The sequence below is a fragment of the Toxotes jaculatrix genome, chromosome 19 (assembly GCF_017976425.1).
Source record: "Toxotes jaculatrix isolate fToxJac2 chromosome 19, fToxJac2.pri, whole genome shotgun sequence".
Taxonomy (NCBI): Eukaryota; Metazoa; Chordata; class Actinopteri; family Toxotidae; genus Toxotes; species Toxotes jaculatrix.
The window spans coordinates 7,293,822-7,314,323 of NC_054412.1; the positions used below are offsets into that span (position 1 = coordinate 7,293,822).

At 40.7% G+C, this 20,502-nt stretch overlaps 2 protein-coding genes across 5 annotated transcripts; one reads left to right on the forward strand and one right to left on the reverse strand.

Moving 5' to 3' along the window:
- The first annotated feature begins 4,002 nt into the window (after positions 1–4,002).
- Positions 4,003–14,085, forward strand: hpcal1 (hippocalcin-like 1). Of its 3 annotated transcripts, none has more exons than XM_041064422.1 (5): positions 4,003–4,082; positions 4,171–4,291; positions 10,569–11,067; positions 12,109–12,214; positions 13,353–14,085. In XM_041064422.1, the coding sequence occupies exons 3-5, from the start codon at positions 10,690–10,692 to the stop codon at positions 13,448–13,450; spliced, it is 582 nt and encodes a 193-aa protein (XP_040920356.1). In that variant the 5' UTR covers positions 4,003–4,082; positions 4,171–4,291; positions 10,569–10,689; the 3' UTR covers positions 13,451–14,085. The 3 variants fall into 3 exon arrangements, with proteins under 3 accessions (XP_040920356.1, XP_040920358.1, XP_040920357.1); XM_041064423.1 differs by adding an exon at positions 7,787–7,851 and having other exon boundaries at positions 4,010–4,291; XM_041064424.1 differs by lacking the exon at positions 4,171–4,291 and having other exon boundaries at positions 4,004–4,082.
- On the reverse strand, positions 14,002–19,987 carry pdia6 (protein disulfide isomerase family A, member 6). Of its 2 annotated transcripts, none has more exons than XM_041064421.1 (13): positions 19,859–19,987; positions 19,385–19,526; positions 18,442–18,499; positions 17,996–18,122; positions 17,665–17,771; positions 17,413–17,552; positions 16,851–16,965; positions 16,385–16,525; positions 15,894–15,978; positions 15,726–15,798; positions 15,486–15,644; positions 15,297–15,393; positions 14,002–14,714 (listed from the first exon to the last, which is right to left on the reverse strand). In XM_041064421.1, exons 1-13 carry the CDS (start codon positions 19,875–19,877, stop codon positions 14,643–14,645), a joined length of 1,335 nt encoding a protein of 444 aa, XP_040920355.1. In that variant the 5' UTR covers positions 19,878–19,987; the 3' UTR covers positions 14,002–14,642. The 2 variants fall into 2 exon arrangements, with proteins under 2 accessions (XP_040920355.1, XP_040920354.1); XM_041064420.1 differs by having other exon boundaries at positions 17,413–17,555.
- Positions 19,988–20,502: the final 515 nt, after the last annotated feature.

Sequence of the window (20,502 nt, forward strand, 5' to 3'; positions counted from 1 at the left end):
AACCAAGGACAAACTGACAAAGACTGAGGGGAATCAAGGAGAGACACACACAGAGGGTAATTGGCCACAGGTGATTCACATTAGGGCAGGGCAGACAATCATCAGGCTGAGGAACCAGACAAAGACAGGAAATAAACTAGAAACAGATACACAAGGAACAGGGCTTCAAAATAAAACAGAAAAGACAGAACTAAATAAGAATCCACAAATACAAAAGACATATTGTGGTTGTGTATTTGATGTATTGAATTTAAATTGTGTTCACCTGTCTCCTTAGTTGTAATTCTTCCTCCATCAGACCAGGAACAGCCAAACCTGGGCTGGTGCTGTCCAATTGGTTAAATAGAGGGGTTCACAGGCTTTTTTTGGTGAAATGAGCTGTATAAGTATGTTGTTTAAAAATAAATATGTGTTTTTAAAGTAAGTTTATGTGAATTTCTCTTTGATAATATGTTATTTGATATTGCGATTATTGTAAGTGTCCTGGAAGAGATAAATGATATTGATTTCTTGAGTAGGTGCAGTCTGCCAGTATAAATGTGAGGAGGCTGTGGCGGCTGGGGGCTAGAGAGGAGAGAGGTATAGCTCCAAATTGTAGCTCCTGCCTTGGGCCCAAACTCCAGGGGCATAGCCAGAAGGGCAGTTTTTTTTTGTCAAATAAAGTTGTTTGGAATTGCTCCAGACTGCCCTAGCTCATTGTTTTAGTACCAGGTTTCTCAGCCACCCTCACACTGTAGTTTAACAAAATCCAAAGGGAATTCAAAAAGTCAATGTCAACACATTGACAGTGTACACGCCACACATAGAAAATCATTTAAAGGACATGTTATTGTACCTAAATCAAGTTAAACCTTGATTTCAGTGCAATGTGTTCTCTAAATATTGACAGAGGTCTATAGAGGGGAGCATTGCCCCTCACTCTGTATAATGTACCAAGGCAGATCAATATTTTAGGAGTTTGTGCCGCTTTTACAGTTGCAGTGACGAAGTCACTAACAATGTGGAAGATTAAATGTACATGTGGGCCATGTAGGGAGGACAGAGGGTTTTTATGAGGCAATGTAATACAATTCTCCAACATGTATAGACTTAAACATCAGTTCATCTAAACCTTTCACATGCAGTATAAAACCTTTTCTGCGTCATCCATTACAACACAGTGAGGCAATGCATTTGTGAAGTCAAGTAATCTTAAATTGCCCCCCAGGAACAAATAAAGTTCTCTGAATCTGAATGAATCTGTTACCAGAAAATATTATATGAAGAAAGAATTGTTTCTCTTGCAGAAACATGTTTTACAGATAGACCTGCTGGCCCATTTAAAAACAAGATTAACTCAGTGAACTCAGACTGAAGGACAAACTCTACCAGATCATCCCATGATGATCTAAATGTTTCCTTTTTTTAAAAAGTGTTTTCACACATTAATAAAAAAATTGGGATAAATATTAGAGTTTGTAATCATGAAAATGTGCAAATTCTAAAGTATTTTAAAATTATTTTTGAAAGTATTAGCACAAAATCAATAAATGGGCGGAGGTCTGTCATCATAAGGGTAAAAAGTCACAGAAAGTGAACTGTTCTGGGAATTTTGTTTCATAGTATTAAATAATAATAAAAAGTTGGTTAACTAGTGACACTTTCTGGAAAATACATCATATAAACTGTTTTATGTATTTTTAAATGAAGCAAATCTAATACTTAGACCTGTGCATGTGTGTGTGGTTGCATACATGTTTATGGGTTTGCATATGCATGAACATCTCTGAGTTTGTGTGGCAGTAACAAATGTAACATCAAAACAAGCAGTTAGGAGAAATGACACAACATGGTACCACTGAATCCAAACACAGAATTCTCTTTAGTAATTGGCTGGAAGGGGACTGTGCCCTTAAAAAGCCCTATCAACAGGCCCGTCTGATCCCACAAGGCCCACCCATCAACTGAGTTCAAGCTTTAGGACAAACCTACTTATTTAACAACTGACTGTACATCTCCGTATTAATCCTTCATATACTGCTCCTGTATAACTGCACTGTCTCTTTTGTCTCTAATGTCCTGTTGTAGTGTTCTTGAGCAAGACTTAATAAATGTAATCCTTGCTGACTCACTTGATTTTAACTTGTCTTGGATTAGTGCATCAACTTGATGCAAAAAAGTAGATATAGCAGTAGTATAAATACTTATTTTGTTAAATATGATGACATTTGACCTAACATATAGTTTTATTTAATTGTTCCTCTATCCATTGTTTCTGCACTCACTCCATGAGCTTTTAATTGAGGAAAAGGCCAAATATATTGTACAGCAGTGCCCCTGTTGGAGGAAAACAGTAACTGTCTTGAAAAACATTTCAAGACATTTCAACTTACCAGTTTTTGTTTGTTTGTTTTAGGGCTTTCCGCTACATCTCATGGAATATGCTCAATTGTCATGGAGACAGCTTTGTGTCAGTATTTAATATCTTCATGTTTAATCAGTTCTGTTGCCAAACAAATTTAATCTATTTAATTTATACAAGTGAGTGTGTCCACTCACTAGCTTTATTCCAGAGGTTTCAACTGTGTCTCACAGTCTTCATCTGAGAGAAGCTCTGGAAAAAGCTAGGGGTTTTTGTGCATATACAGATTTGTAGCATGACTTACAGTGGGCTTAAAATGTTGTTTGATTATAGTTACTATAATGTGGAATAATTTGACCTGCAGCCACCTGAGGAGCCTACGTTTTGCTTTTTATGTGATATATTGACCCTGGAAATGTATCAGAAGGGATCCTACTTCTGAAAAGGACTCACAACAATGTTTTTCATCTGCATTACTCCAGGAACAAAAGGTTTGTGTCAGTATTAAGTTGCAAATTGGCAAAAGCAACAAAAGCAACCTCAGATTACTTTATCACTGCCTCGAACCCCCTCCTAGTCTGTATTGTACTCACTCCAACACTCCATGTGCTTATAGAAACAGGTGTCAGGCTTCAGGAAGACGCACACACACACACACACACACACATACACACACACACACATACACACACACACACACACACACACAGACACACACACACACACACAGTTAATTATTTAGCCACTCACTGAAATGCTGACATACACACCACCCTCACTCAATGTCACTTTAGGCTAAACAAGAGATGTTACCGTGACAGGTACTGATGGATGAATGCACATCTTCAGTGAGAGAAGTCATGGTGGAGAAACAGATGAAACTGGGTCTTAACATGATTATGTAATACCACTGCTTTCTAGTGCAGCTTGTCCCACGACATTAGAGGGACTTGATGGATTAAATATTTTAGGTTGTTTTTAGGTTAAAATAAGAGAGACTGTCTACTAAGGAGGCATTTTACAACACAAGAAAACACAAATTATGCATGTTTATGAAGACTGCAGTGTTTTTGTTTACCTCATGTAGCTTCTCAATAGTAGAAGTGTGCCAATAAATCCCGTTTTTATAGGATATCATACTGTACTATAGCTTATTCTATAATCGACTTGTTTGATCTAAAATTTGTTGTAGAAGTACAGTTTTTTAAAATTATCTATGCATGATAATGTCTATTTTTGGTGCAGTTGCTGGGTGCCTCTTCTAGTATCAAGATTTTCCCTCAAATGTGAACAGTTTATTTTAGATATTGTGCTAATAATAGTCGCCAGTGATAATTTTCCACAGGACGCTGCTGCGACTGTTTCTACGATGGAAGGAGCGAGTGTGGACTGATCCATTCAGTGCGCGGGGGGATTTGAAAAACAAAACAGAAAATACAAGGCCGTACGTCTCTATAAAATCAATTTTAAATGACAACAACATATACCTTTCACTCTACCTATCACTCCCCGTCGTTACAAACTGTGCGCACATCTCTAGTAGCCAAATGAAGTGAGTTTAATTGCCTTCGAAGAGAAAAGAAAACCCTCTAGTTGTGACTTGGGCGAGTCGGATGAAAACCGAGCTCTGTGCCACATCTTCCACTAGCCTAAATGATAAAGCCGTTACACCGGGACCTGGAGGCAAGACTGACTAAATAAGAGCCAAGCTTAAAGAGAAAACGACACTTGCGATGTTCTGGTAAAACTTCATATCTGTATTTTATTTTTCCATTAAGTGTCAGACAACTGTCAGCGTCTTAGATTATTCTCGTGTTGGATTTTTACAGAGTTTTATCAGTAGGAGGAGGTGTTAAGACTACTGCAAGTTAACGGTTAAGTTGGGCTGTTGGTGACGCCGTGAAGTGGGAAAGCGGACTTTCTCTTAAACAGCTGTTGCTCCTAAAAGAGGTAAGTTTACATTACTAGCTGGAAGAAATAAAAATAAAATAAAGAAATTACTTTAAGCTACCGCAATGCCCAGACTCCTTCAGCGCTGAATCTAACCCGGACTGATGGTGGTAATTTACCCAAGACGGAGGACGGTGTTACGAGGGCTACACCCTTAAAAGACTAGCCTACATCTCACCTACACTTCAAAATTTGTTAGGAGTGTTTTAAAGTAGGTTTTAAAAAAATACCTTTTAATCACTTAAAGTTTTGTAATTACCTTGAAACACACTGTAAACAGATCCGGAATAAACGTAATGTAATATTCTATAGAGTAGTATATTATATATTTTATGAAAGACAAATAGGGCTGGACAATATGTTTGGCATCATTATCACAATATTTACATTTCCCTATATCATCAGGCTATGTATCACATGCACAACCTCAGAAATATAGAAATAACTTAAACTGTTTTTTACATGTATAAAACAAATAATGAGCAAGTAATTAATATAAATATTAAAAGATAAACAATAATTCTCATTGCCCAGCTCTAAAAAATATATGGTACATAGTCTTAGTACTGATGGACCCAGAGTTAATGGTGTGTCTGGCTCCCATGCTTACGATGAGACTCCATCCCTTCAAATTTTCTGTCTTGGCATAATTATTCTTACCAGCCCTCTTATTTCAACTACTACACCACATTATTATTGCTGGGGTTTTTCCCTCCATTGTATCTCACACTTTTTAATAACAAGACCAAAACCAACATGTGAAGAGTGTGTCCAAAATTAAATTAGCCCACTCACCAGTTAAAAAATTGGTGAAAAAACATTCTTACAAATAAAAGTAAACCTAATGATTTTGCAGTTGTGAACTTTTTTCTCAATATTCAATATGACAATTTGTACACTGGATGATATCAAGCAGTGAGTATGATGCAGAAATCACTGTGGATGATTTTAAAAATAAAAAAAACCTTGCTGTTTTAGATCAGATCAGACAGCATTTAAAACCAGCTGTAAACATTTGAAATATACACATGTGCACAGAAAAAAATGTACTTGTTTCTCTTGAGTCTCGATATATTTCCTGCCCTGTGTGTGCCCCAGATTGATAGTTACACCGCCTCCTTCTCATAAGCCGTAGCACTACTATCCTGTTGCCTTGACTACTGGTGTGTCAGGGGACTTCATCCTGATCCACTGCATGATTTTCTCTGACACTAGTTCAGCGAGACTACCACGAAGCAGCGCTGAAAGCGAGAACAACTGGAGAGCTCATTTTCTCTTTTTCTTCTTTTTACACTGGACCAACTCCTCACCCACCTGATGCAGTCTTAGTTACCAGTAGCACACAGTACTCAGTGCAGTGAGTGAGTGCTCTGCTCGTCCTCTGCACAGCAGGCTGCACGCACCACTAAAATGGGAAGTCTGCTTTCTTTCTGTGCACCGAACCGTATCAGTTTGTTTAATTTACATTCCATTCAAAAGAGGCACGATACAGACAGTGTGAAAAATATTTGTGTTGAGGATGGGAACCGTGTTGTGACCCCTCTGACAGCATGAAATGTGGAGCCACATCTGTTTTGGGGCAGAAAATTAGAAATTATCCAACCAATTAATAAACTCTGTTTTTGTCCTGTAACTAACTGTTATGTTCATTATTGATTAACCTTCCAGGCATTTTGTTGGCTAGTCAGTCTGTTTTGTCGTCTATTAAATGTCAGAAAATACCGAAAAAAGTCATTCACGAATGCAAGCTGATGTCTTGTTTTGTTCAACCAAAAGTCCAAAATCCAAAGCTATTCACTTTAATATCATAGAAGGCTAAGAAAACCAGTAAACATTCACAGTGTAGAAACTGGAACCACTGAATTTCTGGCATTTTTGCTTGAGGAATGACAAACGATTCATTGATTTAAAATAGTTGCTGATTTTTTCTGTCCATCGGTTATATCTTTTTAATTTCTATGCAATAGATTTTTTTTCTTGTGGATTTAAACTTTGACAACGCTTATCTTTTGTGTCCTACACTCATTAACTGATGTACTGTCAGAAGCATAATGAGCTCCATCAGCTGTGGGTCACGCTTCATGGATACAGTACTGGGAGTTGCCCAGCTCCACCAGTACGCATCTGTGCACTTTAATGTATCCTAACACACACCCTTTATCTCCTTTTCTGACTGTCTTTGGAATTTCTTCTTTGCTGTACATGAAGTAATGAGCATCTGGGAAAAGAATAAATGCTTTCTTTGTTGTGACAAGCCATTACCCAGGAAATGAGGTGGGCCTGAGAATGGCAAATAGCAATGAAACTGGCCTGGTCAGAGGTTTACACAATCCCCCCCCCCCCCCCCGTAGCCCTGGGGAGGGGGACACATGCTGCACTGGAGCCTGTGTGAAACAGTCTCATTAGGCAGGGAACCCGTTGGAAAAAGTGGACCCTATAGAACAGGGCTGGCTATGGGGGCGGGGTTGGGGGGCAAGGAGTGAGCCTGTTGCTGTGTAATTGGGGGAAATTGCAAACACTGAATGCGGAATGGCAATCTCGGGGGGCTGTTGTGTATCAAGCAATGCTCGCGGGCTGTGTTCAGTTCACAAACTTATTCTGAGGCTGTAGCGGTCAAGGCAGGGAGAATGTGACTCTCTCTGCAAAGGAGGTCATAGGGTTGTCAAAGCAGTATCGAGTGGTTATTTCTGACCACATTGCAAAATATATTCCAGTACAGCAAGCAGCAACTTAGAATCCACCAGAATAACTCACATGAAGGCTCCAGCTGTGAAAACATATAAAGCATCCTGTGACATCTCAAAATACTTTTTATAAGCACAAATAGAATAACATACTGCTAATTAACAAGCTTATTCAAGCAAGAAACTGTGCCTGCAACTGGTCACAGGGAACCATGACCTAAATGAATCAAATTAGCTGTTTTCTTGGAGCAGTATTGATTAAAACAATTGTAAGTAAAGTCTTGGCACTTGAGACTTAGACCATTCTACTTTCTCCTTGTCATCCTTAAAAGAAAGTCACTAATAATGGAATATGGAATTAGGTTTAATTACAACACATATTTTATATGTGGGAATCTGGTTTAGTTTCAGGATTTAATGAGTACACACTGTTTTACTGTTTTCTTCCCAAATTATGAATATCTCCTCTTTGAAGGAAACTCTTAATTTAGCTTCTTAAAACATGAGGGCAGCACTTTTCAGTACTCCAGCCTGGAATCTTCTGGGTTTCTTGTGGCTTTGTGTGTTTGAGGGGATAAACAGCAACGCCCATATTTATGTCTGCTCCAGCTCAGCCTGCTCACTGAGCTGTCCTGGAAAAGTCCATGTGACCTCAAGCTGAGGAGGTGCTGCCGCTTCCTCATCCTGTTGTATGTTAGAGCGGAAGGACTACGGTCAGGCCTGCAGGGCAGTGTGTGATTGTGTGTGCCAAACATAGTCAATAGACAATGACAATATATTGTCAAAGTGAGCATCTCTTTTATTTTGGTAGGTCATTCTTGCTCTGTAACACTAAGAGGCTTGCTTGGACAAGGAATGGAAGGATAAGGAAGTTGGGTAAGGCAAACACACAAAATCTTGCGATGTGAGCTTTTGCTCTATTTTAAGCCAGCACTGTGTATCAGACTGTTTTTAGCCATGCTAGCATCATGATGCTTTATCAGCGAAACAATATGACTCTATTATAAAAACAGCATAGCTGGGTGGAAATAGAGACGCCTACACTGACAGTACAGAGTTGTCACTCATGACAGAACCACACTTTGAACACATATTTTCTTCTGATGTTAGTTGAACTGTCTACATATGCATTTTACAACACACTCTGATAAGGCAAGATTGTATGATTACTGTCAGGTGTGACTTGTATTACACCCTGTTCCTGTGTTTTTACTCTTTATATTTAAAAGGCTGTTGGGCTGAAACACCCGATGTAAAATATGATTCATATATAATGGAGCTGGAGAATTTGACACATTTTTTAATTTTCCCCTGCAGTGTTGCCTGTGATTTATTTCAGTACAACTTTTGGGCGTTGCATCTCCTTTGTGAAATAACAACACAAACAGTTCTTAGCATACTCTGGGTTATATATTGATGAGCATGAACATTTACCACCAAAATATTTTGTGGCCAGAGTACACTGGAACCAAAATAAACCAAGCACCCACCAGCATGCTGAAGATTGAACAAGTGATATTTTTCAGTCTCATACTGCACATGGTATGTTGCACCTGGTCCCAGCCATCCCTTGTTCAGGGCCTCTCCCTGGTGTGTGGTGTAATGTGACACTAAGATGATAATAAAAAATAATAATTAGAATAACAATACACATCAGTCACTCAGAGGTAGGGTTGCTGCAGCACCCTCAGCACCTCTGTTTCTCACAGCTCTGGCCCGATGTCTCAGTGTTGTATCTCCTTGGGACCGGCTGTGTCTTGCGTATACAGTGCATCAACAAACAGCTGTCAGAGAAACTTTCCTCATCCCTCCCAGTGACTTTTTACACGTTGCAGTGGACATGCGTAATGCTAATCTAATATCTAATATGGTGACCATAATGTATTAATGTATTTTACATTATGCATCCCTGTTATAGATAGTTTTTTTCCCCCCATTCATAACTATTAAGTCTTTACACCACTGGCTGTTTCTCAAACCTGCCTGCCTCTCATGTTACTCTGTGACTTTGATTCATAAAACTGCAGGAAATTACATCCATGTGACAATTATGAGAAATGAGGGTGTCGGTGTGTCGAAAGGACCTCATTCAAATTCACACTGCTCTCATTTGTTCTACGCCAGATAGAATCGCTCTGGTGCCAATAACGCAGGAGCGATGGGATTTCAATAATTGAAAGAAAGAGCGCATAAGGATAATACATCTCTCTCTCTCTTTCTCTCTCCCATAAACTCATTATAGGTAACTCAGAGGAGTGGAGGTGGCATTCAGAGGGATTATTATGTAATTGAACTGCTGGTATTAGCAAAGCACCTCACATAGAATAGCTGGAAATAGTTTTTCTTTCTATGTGTCATACTTTTTCCATTCTTTCTACTTCCCTGCCCCCACACATCTCTGTTTCTGTCCCTCCCACTCAGACTTTACCAGATACATGTTGTAAAAAGATCAGCTCAGGTTTTGGCCACTTCCTTCCTTAAAATTCTAAAAAAGCTTGTAGTCATTTGCTTTTAACTATTTTTATGCTACTTTTCGCATTTTTTCCAATGTTGTTCTATCTCTGTTTCTTTGTTTTTTTTTCTTCCACACACTAAAGGCAACTCATTAATCAATACTAAAAGTGTTTTAGTATTAGTTAAGTCTTTAAGGTTATTTGGGAGACAGGCAGATTTTTATTTGTCCTCATGTAGTCTTAATACTGCTTTTTTGTTGGCCAAAGCTGTAACACAGTTTCTACTCCTGTTGGGAAAGAAACTCAGCTAACTGGTATGCAACACACACACATACATGCGCGCGTGCACCATGTATTTTCCCTACAAGTGTCATAACCCTTTTGCTTACTAACACATCTAATAGTTATTATTCTGTTATGGCTTTATTCTGGATGTGTTGTGTTTATGCATCCTCATATCCCCGGTCATGAATACCCCCGCATACATGAATAAACAGATTTTGCAGAATATAACCATGGAAACAGAATTTAGACAAACCACAGAAACCAAAGGTGAATAGGCCCAGGTGGTTCAAATGCTTCAGTGCTTCCTTGTTTGCATTGGTATTTTTTAGCCATCTTTTGTGTTTCTCTTTAATCAGTACATGAACTCCACCTGCTTAAAATCAATTCAGATATTCATTTTCACATCAAGGTGGGGATTATTGTCCAAGTGAATGTCTGGCCTTCTCAGTAACAACAGTCAGTATCAGCCTGACCTTTTAGAAAGTGGCTTTATTGATAATTACATTGCCCCAGGACACTAGTCTCTCCACCATGCAGTGAGGGGTTGATAAGTTATCACCATGCCAGAGGATTAATACTGTATCCACGGAGACCAGGCCACCCCCCCACCACACACACATACACACACACACACGGTGCCCTCATGACATCTCAGTTGTAATCTTATTTTTTTTCCTGTGTATGGACATTGTCTCAACTGTCCTGATTTTCTCCCTGATCTCGGTTGCCTGAGAAGCAGCTTCAGCACATGTTTCATGATAAAGCACTGCTGCAACCTGGGAGGAATTATTGAACCCATGAATCATTTATGATATTCACACAAGGATATTAATGAGGGTTGTTGGTCTCCTGCAGGAGCAGAGGAAGCCAAGCAGCCGTCGACGTGGAGAGTAAAAGCACAGGGAGAGTGGAGAAGTGAAAGGAGGAGTAAGAGACACCAGCCCAGCTTTCTGCCTGCCTGAGAGAGTGTTGTGTCATGGGGAAACAGAACAGCAAGCTGCGGCCCGAGGTCCTGAATGACCTGAGAGAAAACACAGAGTTCACCGACCACGAGCTGCAGGAGTGGTACCGCGGCTTCCTCAAGGACTGTCCCACCGGCCATCTGACCGTGGAGGAGTTCAAGAAGATCTATGCCAACTTCTTCCCCTATGGAGACGCCTCAAAGTTCGCTGAGCACGTCTTTCGCACGTTTGACACCAACGGCGATGCCACCATCGACTTCAGGGAGTTCATCATTGCCCTGAGTGTGACGTCTCGCGGCGGGCTTGAGCAGAAGCTGCGCTGGGCCTTCAGCATGTACGACCTGGACGGGAACGGGTACATAAGCCGGGCAGAGATGCTGGAGATAGTACAGGTGAGGACAAACTCACTACAACAAAGGGATACTTCATGGATGTATGTCCTCTATATACCAGTCTCTTTGGGTCAGGATCACCCTTGGTCTGCATCCTCTCTGAAATCTAAATGTGTTCTTAATACAGACCTTAAAATTAGGTAATGCTAGTTTATGTGGGAGGAATGGAAATTTAAATGTTTTTCACTCATTTTACTTCATCAGAATTTTAGCTCTAGCTCTGTTCTACAGATTCTAATTTGTAGTCAGGCTGCAGCTCATATATTATCACTTTATCTGTTTACATTATCACCTTATCTGTCACAAATTGCTTAATTCTAAGGTCACGTCTTTGTGTGTCTTGCTTTGTCAGTCCAAAACTTAAAGATATTAAGTTTACAATCACATAAGATAAAGAAAAGCAGCAAATCCTCAGCTGGAACTCAGGGTTGTTTGGTGTCTAAGTTATTTGCAAAATATATTTTAGCATTAGCTAGTGTACTATGTAACAACGGTTTTAAGGCTTAGTGTTCATTTGCTGGTCTGAATTCTGAAGATATTGTCACTTCACGTCATGGATGCAGGCTGCCCTTTCTGTTTTTTTCTTATCACTGTGGCTATATTTACTCTTCCAATATGGTGAGCTGAGCAGCCTGCAGGGCCATATCAATATTGGCTCAGTCCGTTGTGTTTGTGGATACAAATGAATGTGAAAAAAAAAATGCTCTAAGCATCAGTGCTTTTATCACTGTAGTCTTTCTGTTTTTTTTGCTTCTTTTATCAAAGCTCTTACGATGATGTGAAATGTATAATGTTTTAGAAGATTTAAATAGACACATTATAGACCTACACTTGACGCACCTGTTCAGGGTAACTTACCATGAGTAAAACAGAAAGATGAGCTTCAGTTGCCAGAGCACCATCATCATTCATCAATACATGTAACAAATATGAAAGGTGGGAAGAGTTATTTTTCATCGCTGATGCCCAAAAGCTTCACACAGATAAAAAAGAAAATTAATACTCATGTAAAACAGCAATCATTCTTACCTTCCTTTGCAGGCAATTTACAAGATGGTGTCATCAGTGATGAAGATGCCTGAGGACGAGTCAACACCAGAGAAAAGGACAGATAAAATCTTCAGACAGATGGACATTGACAATGATGGTAAGACTGGAGTTTCACTTTTGTTTTTATGTGCATGCTTTTCTGGAGAAATATCATAACCAGCTGACACCATCAATAATGAAGGCAAGTGGAACTACTTCTTACTTTGGCTCTTCAAACAGGAAATAGGTAGGTCGAGTTTGTTTCAGACCAGAAGACTCAGAATGAAACTTTCTGAAAGGCCAAAGTAAACTTGCATGGCTTGGTAAACTGGTTAGGACAAGTGTTACACAATCATAAATGGGCAACTATCACATCAAGAACACATACATAAACAAGTTATGTAAGAGTCCTTAGCATTATATATTAAGCACCGCAGAGCAGTTTGGAGAGTAGCAGGAAAGATGGAGCATGCAGAGTAATAATAACATGAACACGACTCATAAGATCCTTAACGTTCTTCATGGTTCACATCTTAGCCTGCTGAACCGCCTCGATGCCAGTGGTTTGACATTTATTGTGAAAAGGTGTTGCTACACCCTTGTGATATGTGCTTAAGAATTTCCCAAGTCTTCCTGTTCTGAATGTATTTTACATATCACATCTCAGTACAACATTTAGAGCACGAGGCACCAGGGCAGCTCAGTTTGTTTAAAAGCCAAATGTTCAGAAAGTCTGGAGGTCAAAGCGTGTGGCTCAGGCTCAAGTTTTATAACATCACATGGTACCACAGACCAGACCTACAGCTACAGCAGCAGTGGAGGGTAAATCCACTAAAACTCAGTTAACCCTCCCTAACACAATTTAAACAGATGCTGACTGACAGAAAGTTGCAGTTATTGTAAACAAATTATATCCTTCTGTTGCATCTTATCTTTACGGTACATCAGTCAAAACTTACATGAAAATTGCACAATAGCATCACCTGCTGGTTGATGTGACCAGACAGCTATGAATGACTGAATCATGCAGTCATTAAACAGTTAATGCAAGTTCATTGTAATTCAGTGTTGGGTACCTTTGCCTGTATAGCGTTTTCCAGGGCAGCAGTGATTTTATTTTGGGTATCTGAGATCAAAAGAAACTTGAGAAGCTTTTCTGTTGATTTTGGAGGGTGGTTGCTGCATGATTCAGCCCTCCGTCACGTGTTCAACGACTGGACTGAGATCCTTTTCTTTTTTTGATCTTCGCTTCACAGGTAGATTGTCTTTGGAGGAGTTCATTAAAGGTGCCAAGAGCGATCCGTCCATTGTCAGACTGCTGCAGTCGGATCAGGGAACCTCTCGTCAGTTCTGAGGACAGAGACAATAACAGACACAAAAGCACACACATACCCACATCCATCCAGCTTCATGCTGCTCAACGGTCATCATCACCCACCCACCCCCTCACCAGACAACCCTTTCATTTTATCAACACTCCATTGTCTTAATGTTTACATTAATGGATAATTGTCTTTTGTCAATGTGGCTCCTTCTCTGTGGACTATGACATGCTTTTAAGTATTCTGTGCATATGCTTTTCCGCAAAGCTCTCTTGTCTCAAAATGACTTTTACCTGTTCTCCATAAGTGAAGTGCCATATCCTATATTTATACTGACTGTATTATATGCTTGCAAGTATTACAACTCCCATTATGTTACACTAAGAGGAAGCTAATTACATCACTTGGTTTAATTTGATTGGACTTAACTGTGCTGAAAAGTGGCTTACTGTTGTTCAGGATATCAACGGTAGATTAGGAAGTTGCTATTCTGAACAAGCTCTATATGCCTTTGGTATTGCATGCGCTCTGTGATACATGTTTTCTGATATTGTAACAGTTTACGTGAAAAAGGAGGCCGTGATTGTTTTTATTCCTTTTTATTTTTGTAACAAAAATGTAATTTTGTTTTCACACAATTGAAATAAAGTCGTGTAAGAAAAATCTACACAAGTCCCACAGTATCCCCTTGTCCTGGACAGACATTATGCAAACCCACCAAGATTCTCATTCACTGGTTTAAAAAGAGAAAAAAAAATTTTTTTTAGACACATCAGATTGGACACTGAAGTATTACTCTGAGAAGTCCACATCTTAAAATAGGTGCTAGAGGATGGCTGGAGAGGGAGGGGGTGGGGGGACAATGTTTGAAAAAGACTTGAACAACTGACATGCCACATTCAAAACCTCCTCCCTCCTCTTCTCAGTTCGCAGTGGCTGTATAAATATGCAGCTTCTACAGTTCAGCAGGTACGTGAGACTGAGTTCACTCCAGGGACACTATACACACACACCCCCCCCCATCCCTCCCTCCTGTCCCTGTGTGACTGACAAAGATGATGTGAGAAACTGCAGGTGTCTCTCATGTGTCTTTTCTGGAGTATTTCAGTAACTGGGCGACTGGGCCTCCCATTCGTCCACGGGAGAGGGGAGGCGGGTCGCACAGAACCAGACCAGACCAGATCCAACCAACCCAGTCTGGATCAGATCCCGCCCTGTTCGGGCTCATAACTCGTCCTTCTCAAAGTCATCATCCAGATCTACGTCACTGAGGTCGTAGTCCTCCTCTACAGGAAGCTGAAAATGACAAGACGTGAAGACAGAGTTAGCAAAGATGAAGATCAGCATGAAGAGAGTCAGTCTAACCGGTTCACACACCAAATGCCACATTTTTAGATTAAAAAAACATTTTTGGTAGACAATTTACAAAAGACTCTTCCTGAAGTAAAACAAATGACTACAGATGTGGCTTTCACTCTGTGAGAAAAGATTATCTGTTTTTTTGGGAGCAGCCCGACTGCCTATTACATAAGTGTGTCGTGATATATTCCTCTTGAGCGTGTATTAGCAGCAGCAGCAGCAGGAGGCAGGTAGAGGTTTATTGTGTTAACCTGGGCAGACACCTTCTGGATTAAGCCCTGTTTTGAACTGATCACCTGCACAAATTTTAGAAAAAGGCAACATTTCTGCCAGATTGATTGTCATTTAACATTTAGTATGAGGTAGGTTAAGATGTCTGATCGATTGTCTGAAGGATCAACAATCAAGCTCTCAGTTGGGTTTCTAGTATGTCTGAAATATTGGTTGCCTGTCTTGCCGTTTGAGCAGCTCTGCACTCCAAATCTCTGACCACGAGATTGCTGTGATTCTCCAACTCACCTGTCCATCTTTGCCGTCCCAGCGTTCAACACTGTGAATCTTAGGCATGGCCCCTCCTCCCAGTGTAGCAGTAGAGCCCCGGCCTACAGAAAGTTCCCTGAAGAGAAGATCAAACAAGTGAACTCCATCGTTCAGCTTACTCTGAAATTTGTTTTACTTTTTAATTGCTCACACAACAGCACCCCCTACCTGAGGAACTCGTGAATGCCGGTCTCACTGAAAGAACCCCTAAGCAGAGCAAACTTCATCTTGCGCGTGTTGATGGCGGCCATGGCGGGGTAGCCAAATCCACCAATACCCAGAGAAGCTTCCAGCTCCATCTGAGCTCCTGCCTCAGTCCACAGCCAGCTGTCAAAGGGAAAGCAGGTCATTAGTTACAGTCATAATTAGTCATTGGAATAATAATAATCCACAGTCTCCCATCCTTACCCCCACATCTTCTTCTTATACTTCTCTGCCATCTTAAGCATCACCTCCAGATAGCCATTTCTACCAGCTGCACCTGTTGAGATACCAGAAAATTGGATGGTGAGTGGTTTTAGGTAATATTTATGAACTATTTGACATGTTCAAAGTCTGAGGTGTGCCTGATCTTACCTGTGTCCAGGATGTGAGGCAGAACAGCAATTATACACAGCTGACTGTCCTCACAGGTCTTCTTCAAGTTGTCTTCATTGAGGATCTGAAAGAAACATTTCCAATAAACTTGAATGTGAATGTTTTATGACTTACGATAATTATTAAGGTTAAATACAGATTGTTACTAATGAGTCAGATGCTGTCTGATGCTTTGACCTTTTCTTCTCATCTTTAGCAGCACTGTTGTTAGACCCACCACAGCGATTTCTAGGTCGGCTCAGCTGTGGTGGCTGTCACTGCTCATGTTTAAAACTAATATAGACATTAATTATAGAAATGTAAATATAGTAGTAGATGGAAATGTGGTGGGTTATGACTTTAAGAACCCAAAAAGCATATTTTCCAGATCCTTGCTCGGTGCAGGGACTTCTCTGTGAACTTAAGCTAAGTAGCAACACTATAAATCTTCATTCATGCATCCAGTAACACAAACACACTACAGTACTGACCTCCACCAGCTCAGGAGGAGGAGCATTGTCGGAGAACAGATCCAAAGCCCTCTCAATGATGTCACCACGGGAGCGGCCTCCTTGGTAGTCTTCGGGCTCCTCGCCTTTGCGGAAAATCTTGATGGTGGGAAAGCCACGGATCTACACATATACACACACAAACACAGACACACACATTTCTTCAGTTCTGTGTTAAGGAAGCAAATAATTCCCTAGATTGCAACTGCAACATATAGAAGCTACAGCTACATTCACAGTGGCAGAGCTGCAGCTGTAGCAGGGTGATATGGAGCAAGAAATAAAGCGTGAAAGGAAAACAGCCTGAATTAATTAGTATGGTCAGACTAACTTCATACTACCAACATAGATTCACAGCTTTGTTTTGACAGACATCTGTAAGTACAGTAGTTTGTATATGAATTGTGCACCAATGTAAATGTAATATTATTTATTGATTTGTACGTACCCCATAGCGGCTGGAAAGAACCTGGTGCACAGTTGCATCCACAGCTCCGAGGCGAACTTTGCCCTTGGTCTGCTCCTTGACAGCTGTGGCCGCAGCTGCCCACTCAGGCTCAAGGCTATTGACAACAGAAGAGAGTGATGGTTAAAAAAAATGACCATGATACTGTATACCTAGAGTTTAATTCCACAGAACATAAAAGAAAATATAAGGCTGGCATACTTTTTCATGTTTTTGAATAAAATAGCTCAGACTTCACTGAATAGTTTTAATGGAAATTACTTTCTACTATATTTCTATATTCCCAATGAAATGTTTTCACTAAAGTCTGTGGATTATATAGATTTACTGGGACAATGTTTCCAAAAAAAAAAACAAAAACCAACTCTTTAGTCTTTCAAACATCACTTTTCAGTGCTTTGAGCAGAGAACAAAATTCTATTAACCTCTATTGCACTGGGATGACAGAAATCTCAGGAACACACTTCTCATCTCTCGCTCTAGTGAGGACTGCTTCTCTGTTTCCTATAGCTGGGGACTGGACTGTGTCACGCAGCAAACTTACTTCTTGCAGTGCCCACACCAGGGGGCGAAGAACTCCACCATCCACACATCATCACCCTCCAGCACCATCTTGTCAAAGTTGTCATCTGTGAGCTCGACTACATCCTTCTTGCTGCCGCTGCCGCTGCTGCCACCACCACTCTGCTGGAAGGCAGTTGAGCGTGACTTAACCATGTTCACTGAAGTGTTTCATCTTTGCATTTACAAACAGCTGCAACACAAAACTACTGCACATGTTTGCTACTGGATCTACCTGTTTGTTGTAGCCAGAGCTGCCAGATTTGCCGCTCAGTCGCTCTTTCACCAGACTGCGCAAAGCGTTCATGGCTCCATCCACAATGGCCTGGCTACTGCGTCCACCTGAGGGGTGAAGGATATGCACATTTCAGTCACTGCAGCCAAAAGCAGCATTTCATGACAGAGCTCAACAGTCTGCTCCCTAGTGTCTCTCTGACACCCACATCCCCTTTTCTCTGAACTAATCTGAGAACAGAGTTTATTTAACTTATTAAGATTTATCTTTCAGCAAAGCTTTTACGCAAGGCTTGAGGAAGATTTCAAATTTACAGTGCTGTTGCCTGTACCTTGGTACTCCTCTGGCTTGTTCTTATTGGCTCCAAAGATCTTGATGGTAGGGAACCCTCTGACGCCATACTGTCCACCCAGTGACTTGTGCTGGTCTGCATCTACTGCACCAACCTTGACAATCCCCTGAAGAATTGCAGAACAAGCAGGTCAGGGTTTATACTCTCAACTTTTAAGTACAGCAAAAAAAAATGTCGTTGCCTGTTAATCATTAATGCCATGCCATGCATTCTTTTGTCTAAAAAACATTTTGTCAATATAGATATTCGTTATAAATGTTGTGATTTTGGATTTTGTCAGTAACGTCCAGCCCTGCTGGGACTCCTAAATGTCTCTCTGCAAGGTTGAGGCTTTTGAACTGCAGCTGACACGGAAGTCTGTCATTCAGTCAGTCTACAGCCCAGCTGCTAATAAATGCCAAGATGCCCGGAGATGTTTTGTTTACCTTGAGGGCAGTGGCTGCCTTCTTCCAGTCTGGAACTAGATTCTGACAGTGGCCACACCTGTGACGATAAACAAATGAGATGCATGCGAATAGTAAATCTAATTCATTTTAATGTTTAGTGATAAGTGACAAAAATCTTTTATAGAACGTAATCTTGATTTATAATAGACAAACAAACAAAAACTGGAAATCAGTGAGAGTGAGAAAGATGGCAAACAAACAGTATTCATGCCCAGAAACATTTAATTTTCATCAGGAAATATTACTGGAGTCCTTCAGCACATCACGGGTATTTGTCACTCCTGTTAGTCACAGAACCAAATGATCCAATATCAACACATCCAGAGAATATTTAACACCCTTCATTTAAATAAACTTTACATGTAAACATCTCAACTAGCTACTTGTTCATTGCTCCTGGTCTATAGAGCACCTAATGTCTGGTCCATGAATATACACAATATGTGGCATGATTCGCATTTTGCAACTTGGCAAATTCCTCAGGTCACAGGACAGCCATTTTCTCCAAATGGTTAGATTTGAATCAGAACCTGGCAACTTCTATGAAAAAACTTGTGTCATTTCTGTTTAATTTTGCTTTCAATTAGTTCTCTGTGTGTGTATTGATGTTTAAACATGTTGTCTACTGTTTTTATCCCTCTGTAAAGAGACTGTACCCTGCAACTAAACTTCAACAGCAAAACTTCTGCTCAACCCAAGGAGGAACCACCAACTTTGCATAATAGTCTCTGCAGGCTCCTCTGATCAAAACTGCAGGTTGACGTGTCGGTGAGGACAGGCACACAAACAAACAAAGGACTCAAACATCACGGAGTCAATGCGAGGTGCTTGTAATGAGATGATGGTCAGCGTGCCCCTGCTTGGCTGATCTGGAGACACTTGTTAGAATTGGATAATGGCCACCAAAGTTGTAGGGACTCACCAGGGAGCGTAAAACTCAACCAGCCACAGACTGTCACTCTGGATCACCTCCCTGTTGAAGTTGGACGGGGTGAGCTCGACAACATCATCACTAGCTGAGTACAAAGCTTGGACAGACAGGACCAGGGAGCAGCCCAACACTCCTGGAAGACAGGATGAAGATACAAAGGGTTTACTCTTAACACTGTATTGCTCAGCTTCGCGACAGTTAAAGTGAGCGATGGCAGAACATCAGACGTACTTAAATGCAATTTATATCCAGAATTACAGCAAATTTATGCAACAGCAAGTCAAACTGACGTTTGTTAATTCACTGATTCAACGATAACGGAGGCCAGGCACTGTTCTGTGCACCTTAACTTAGCTATTCAAGCTAACCGCGGTTGCCAAAACGCGGTCAAACACACCTAACGCTAACAAATTCATAAACGTTACATTTTGTAGAAGCCGAAAAGCTGTTGGTGTAGTCACTCACCAAGTAAAAGCGGTCTCATGGTTTTAGCTGCTCTCTACTCGTCCCCTCCGTTAGCAACACACGCAGACTGCTGCCGCTGCGTCTCCCAGAAAAGTAGATCGAAAAAATCTCACCGTGGCCCGCGCTGATTGGTCCGCTGGTGTCGACGCTGCTCCTCGGCCAATCAGCGTGCGCCGTGTAGTTTAATAGAGCCGGCACGCTGAAGACATGAGAGAGGAGGGGCTGGAGGAGAAAGGAGGCAGCGTGTTAACTGCACAAAGAGGAGGCGTAACATCAGTGACAAGGCTGAGTCAGTCTACACAGCAATAGACAGTAAAATTAGAGGTTATTACACACAGCATTGCACAGTTGCATGTCTTTCTAGTGAAATACAGTAGAAAGTAGGTTACTTTATATCATTTAATGAATGTTTTAAACCATTAATTAGAACAATTTTTGGTTTGTGAACAAGGCTGGATCACCATCTCCAGGGGCTTCCGGGGGCCCTCAAAAGCCAAGGTTTAATTCATATATATTTGCCTACATAATCTGATTAATCCCAAAATTTGTTGGAAATTTACACCACTTTTGAGGAGAGATTCAACCTCCAAATTTAGTCTTAAAACCTTAACTGTTTTACTTTATATTCAGTTCATTTTCATTTT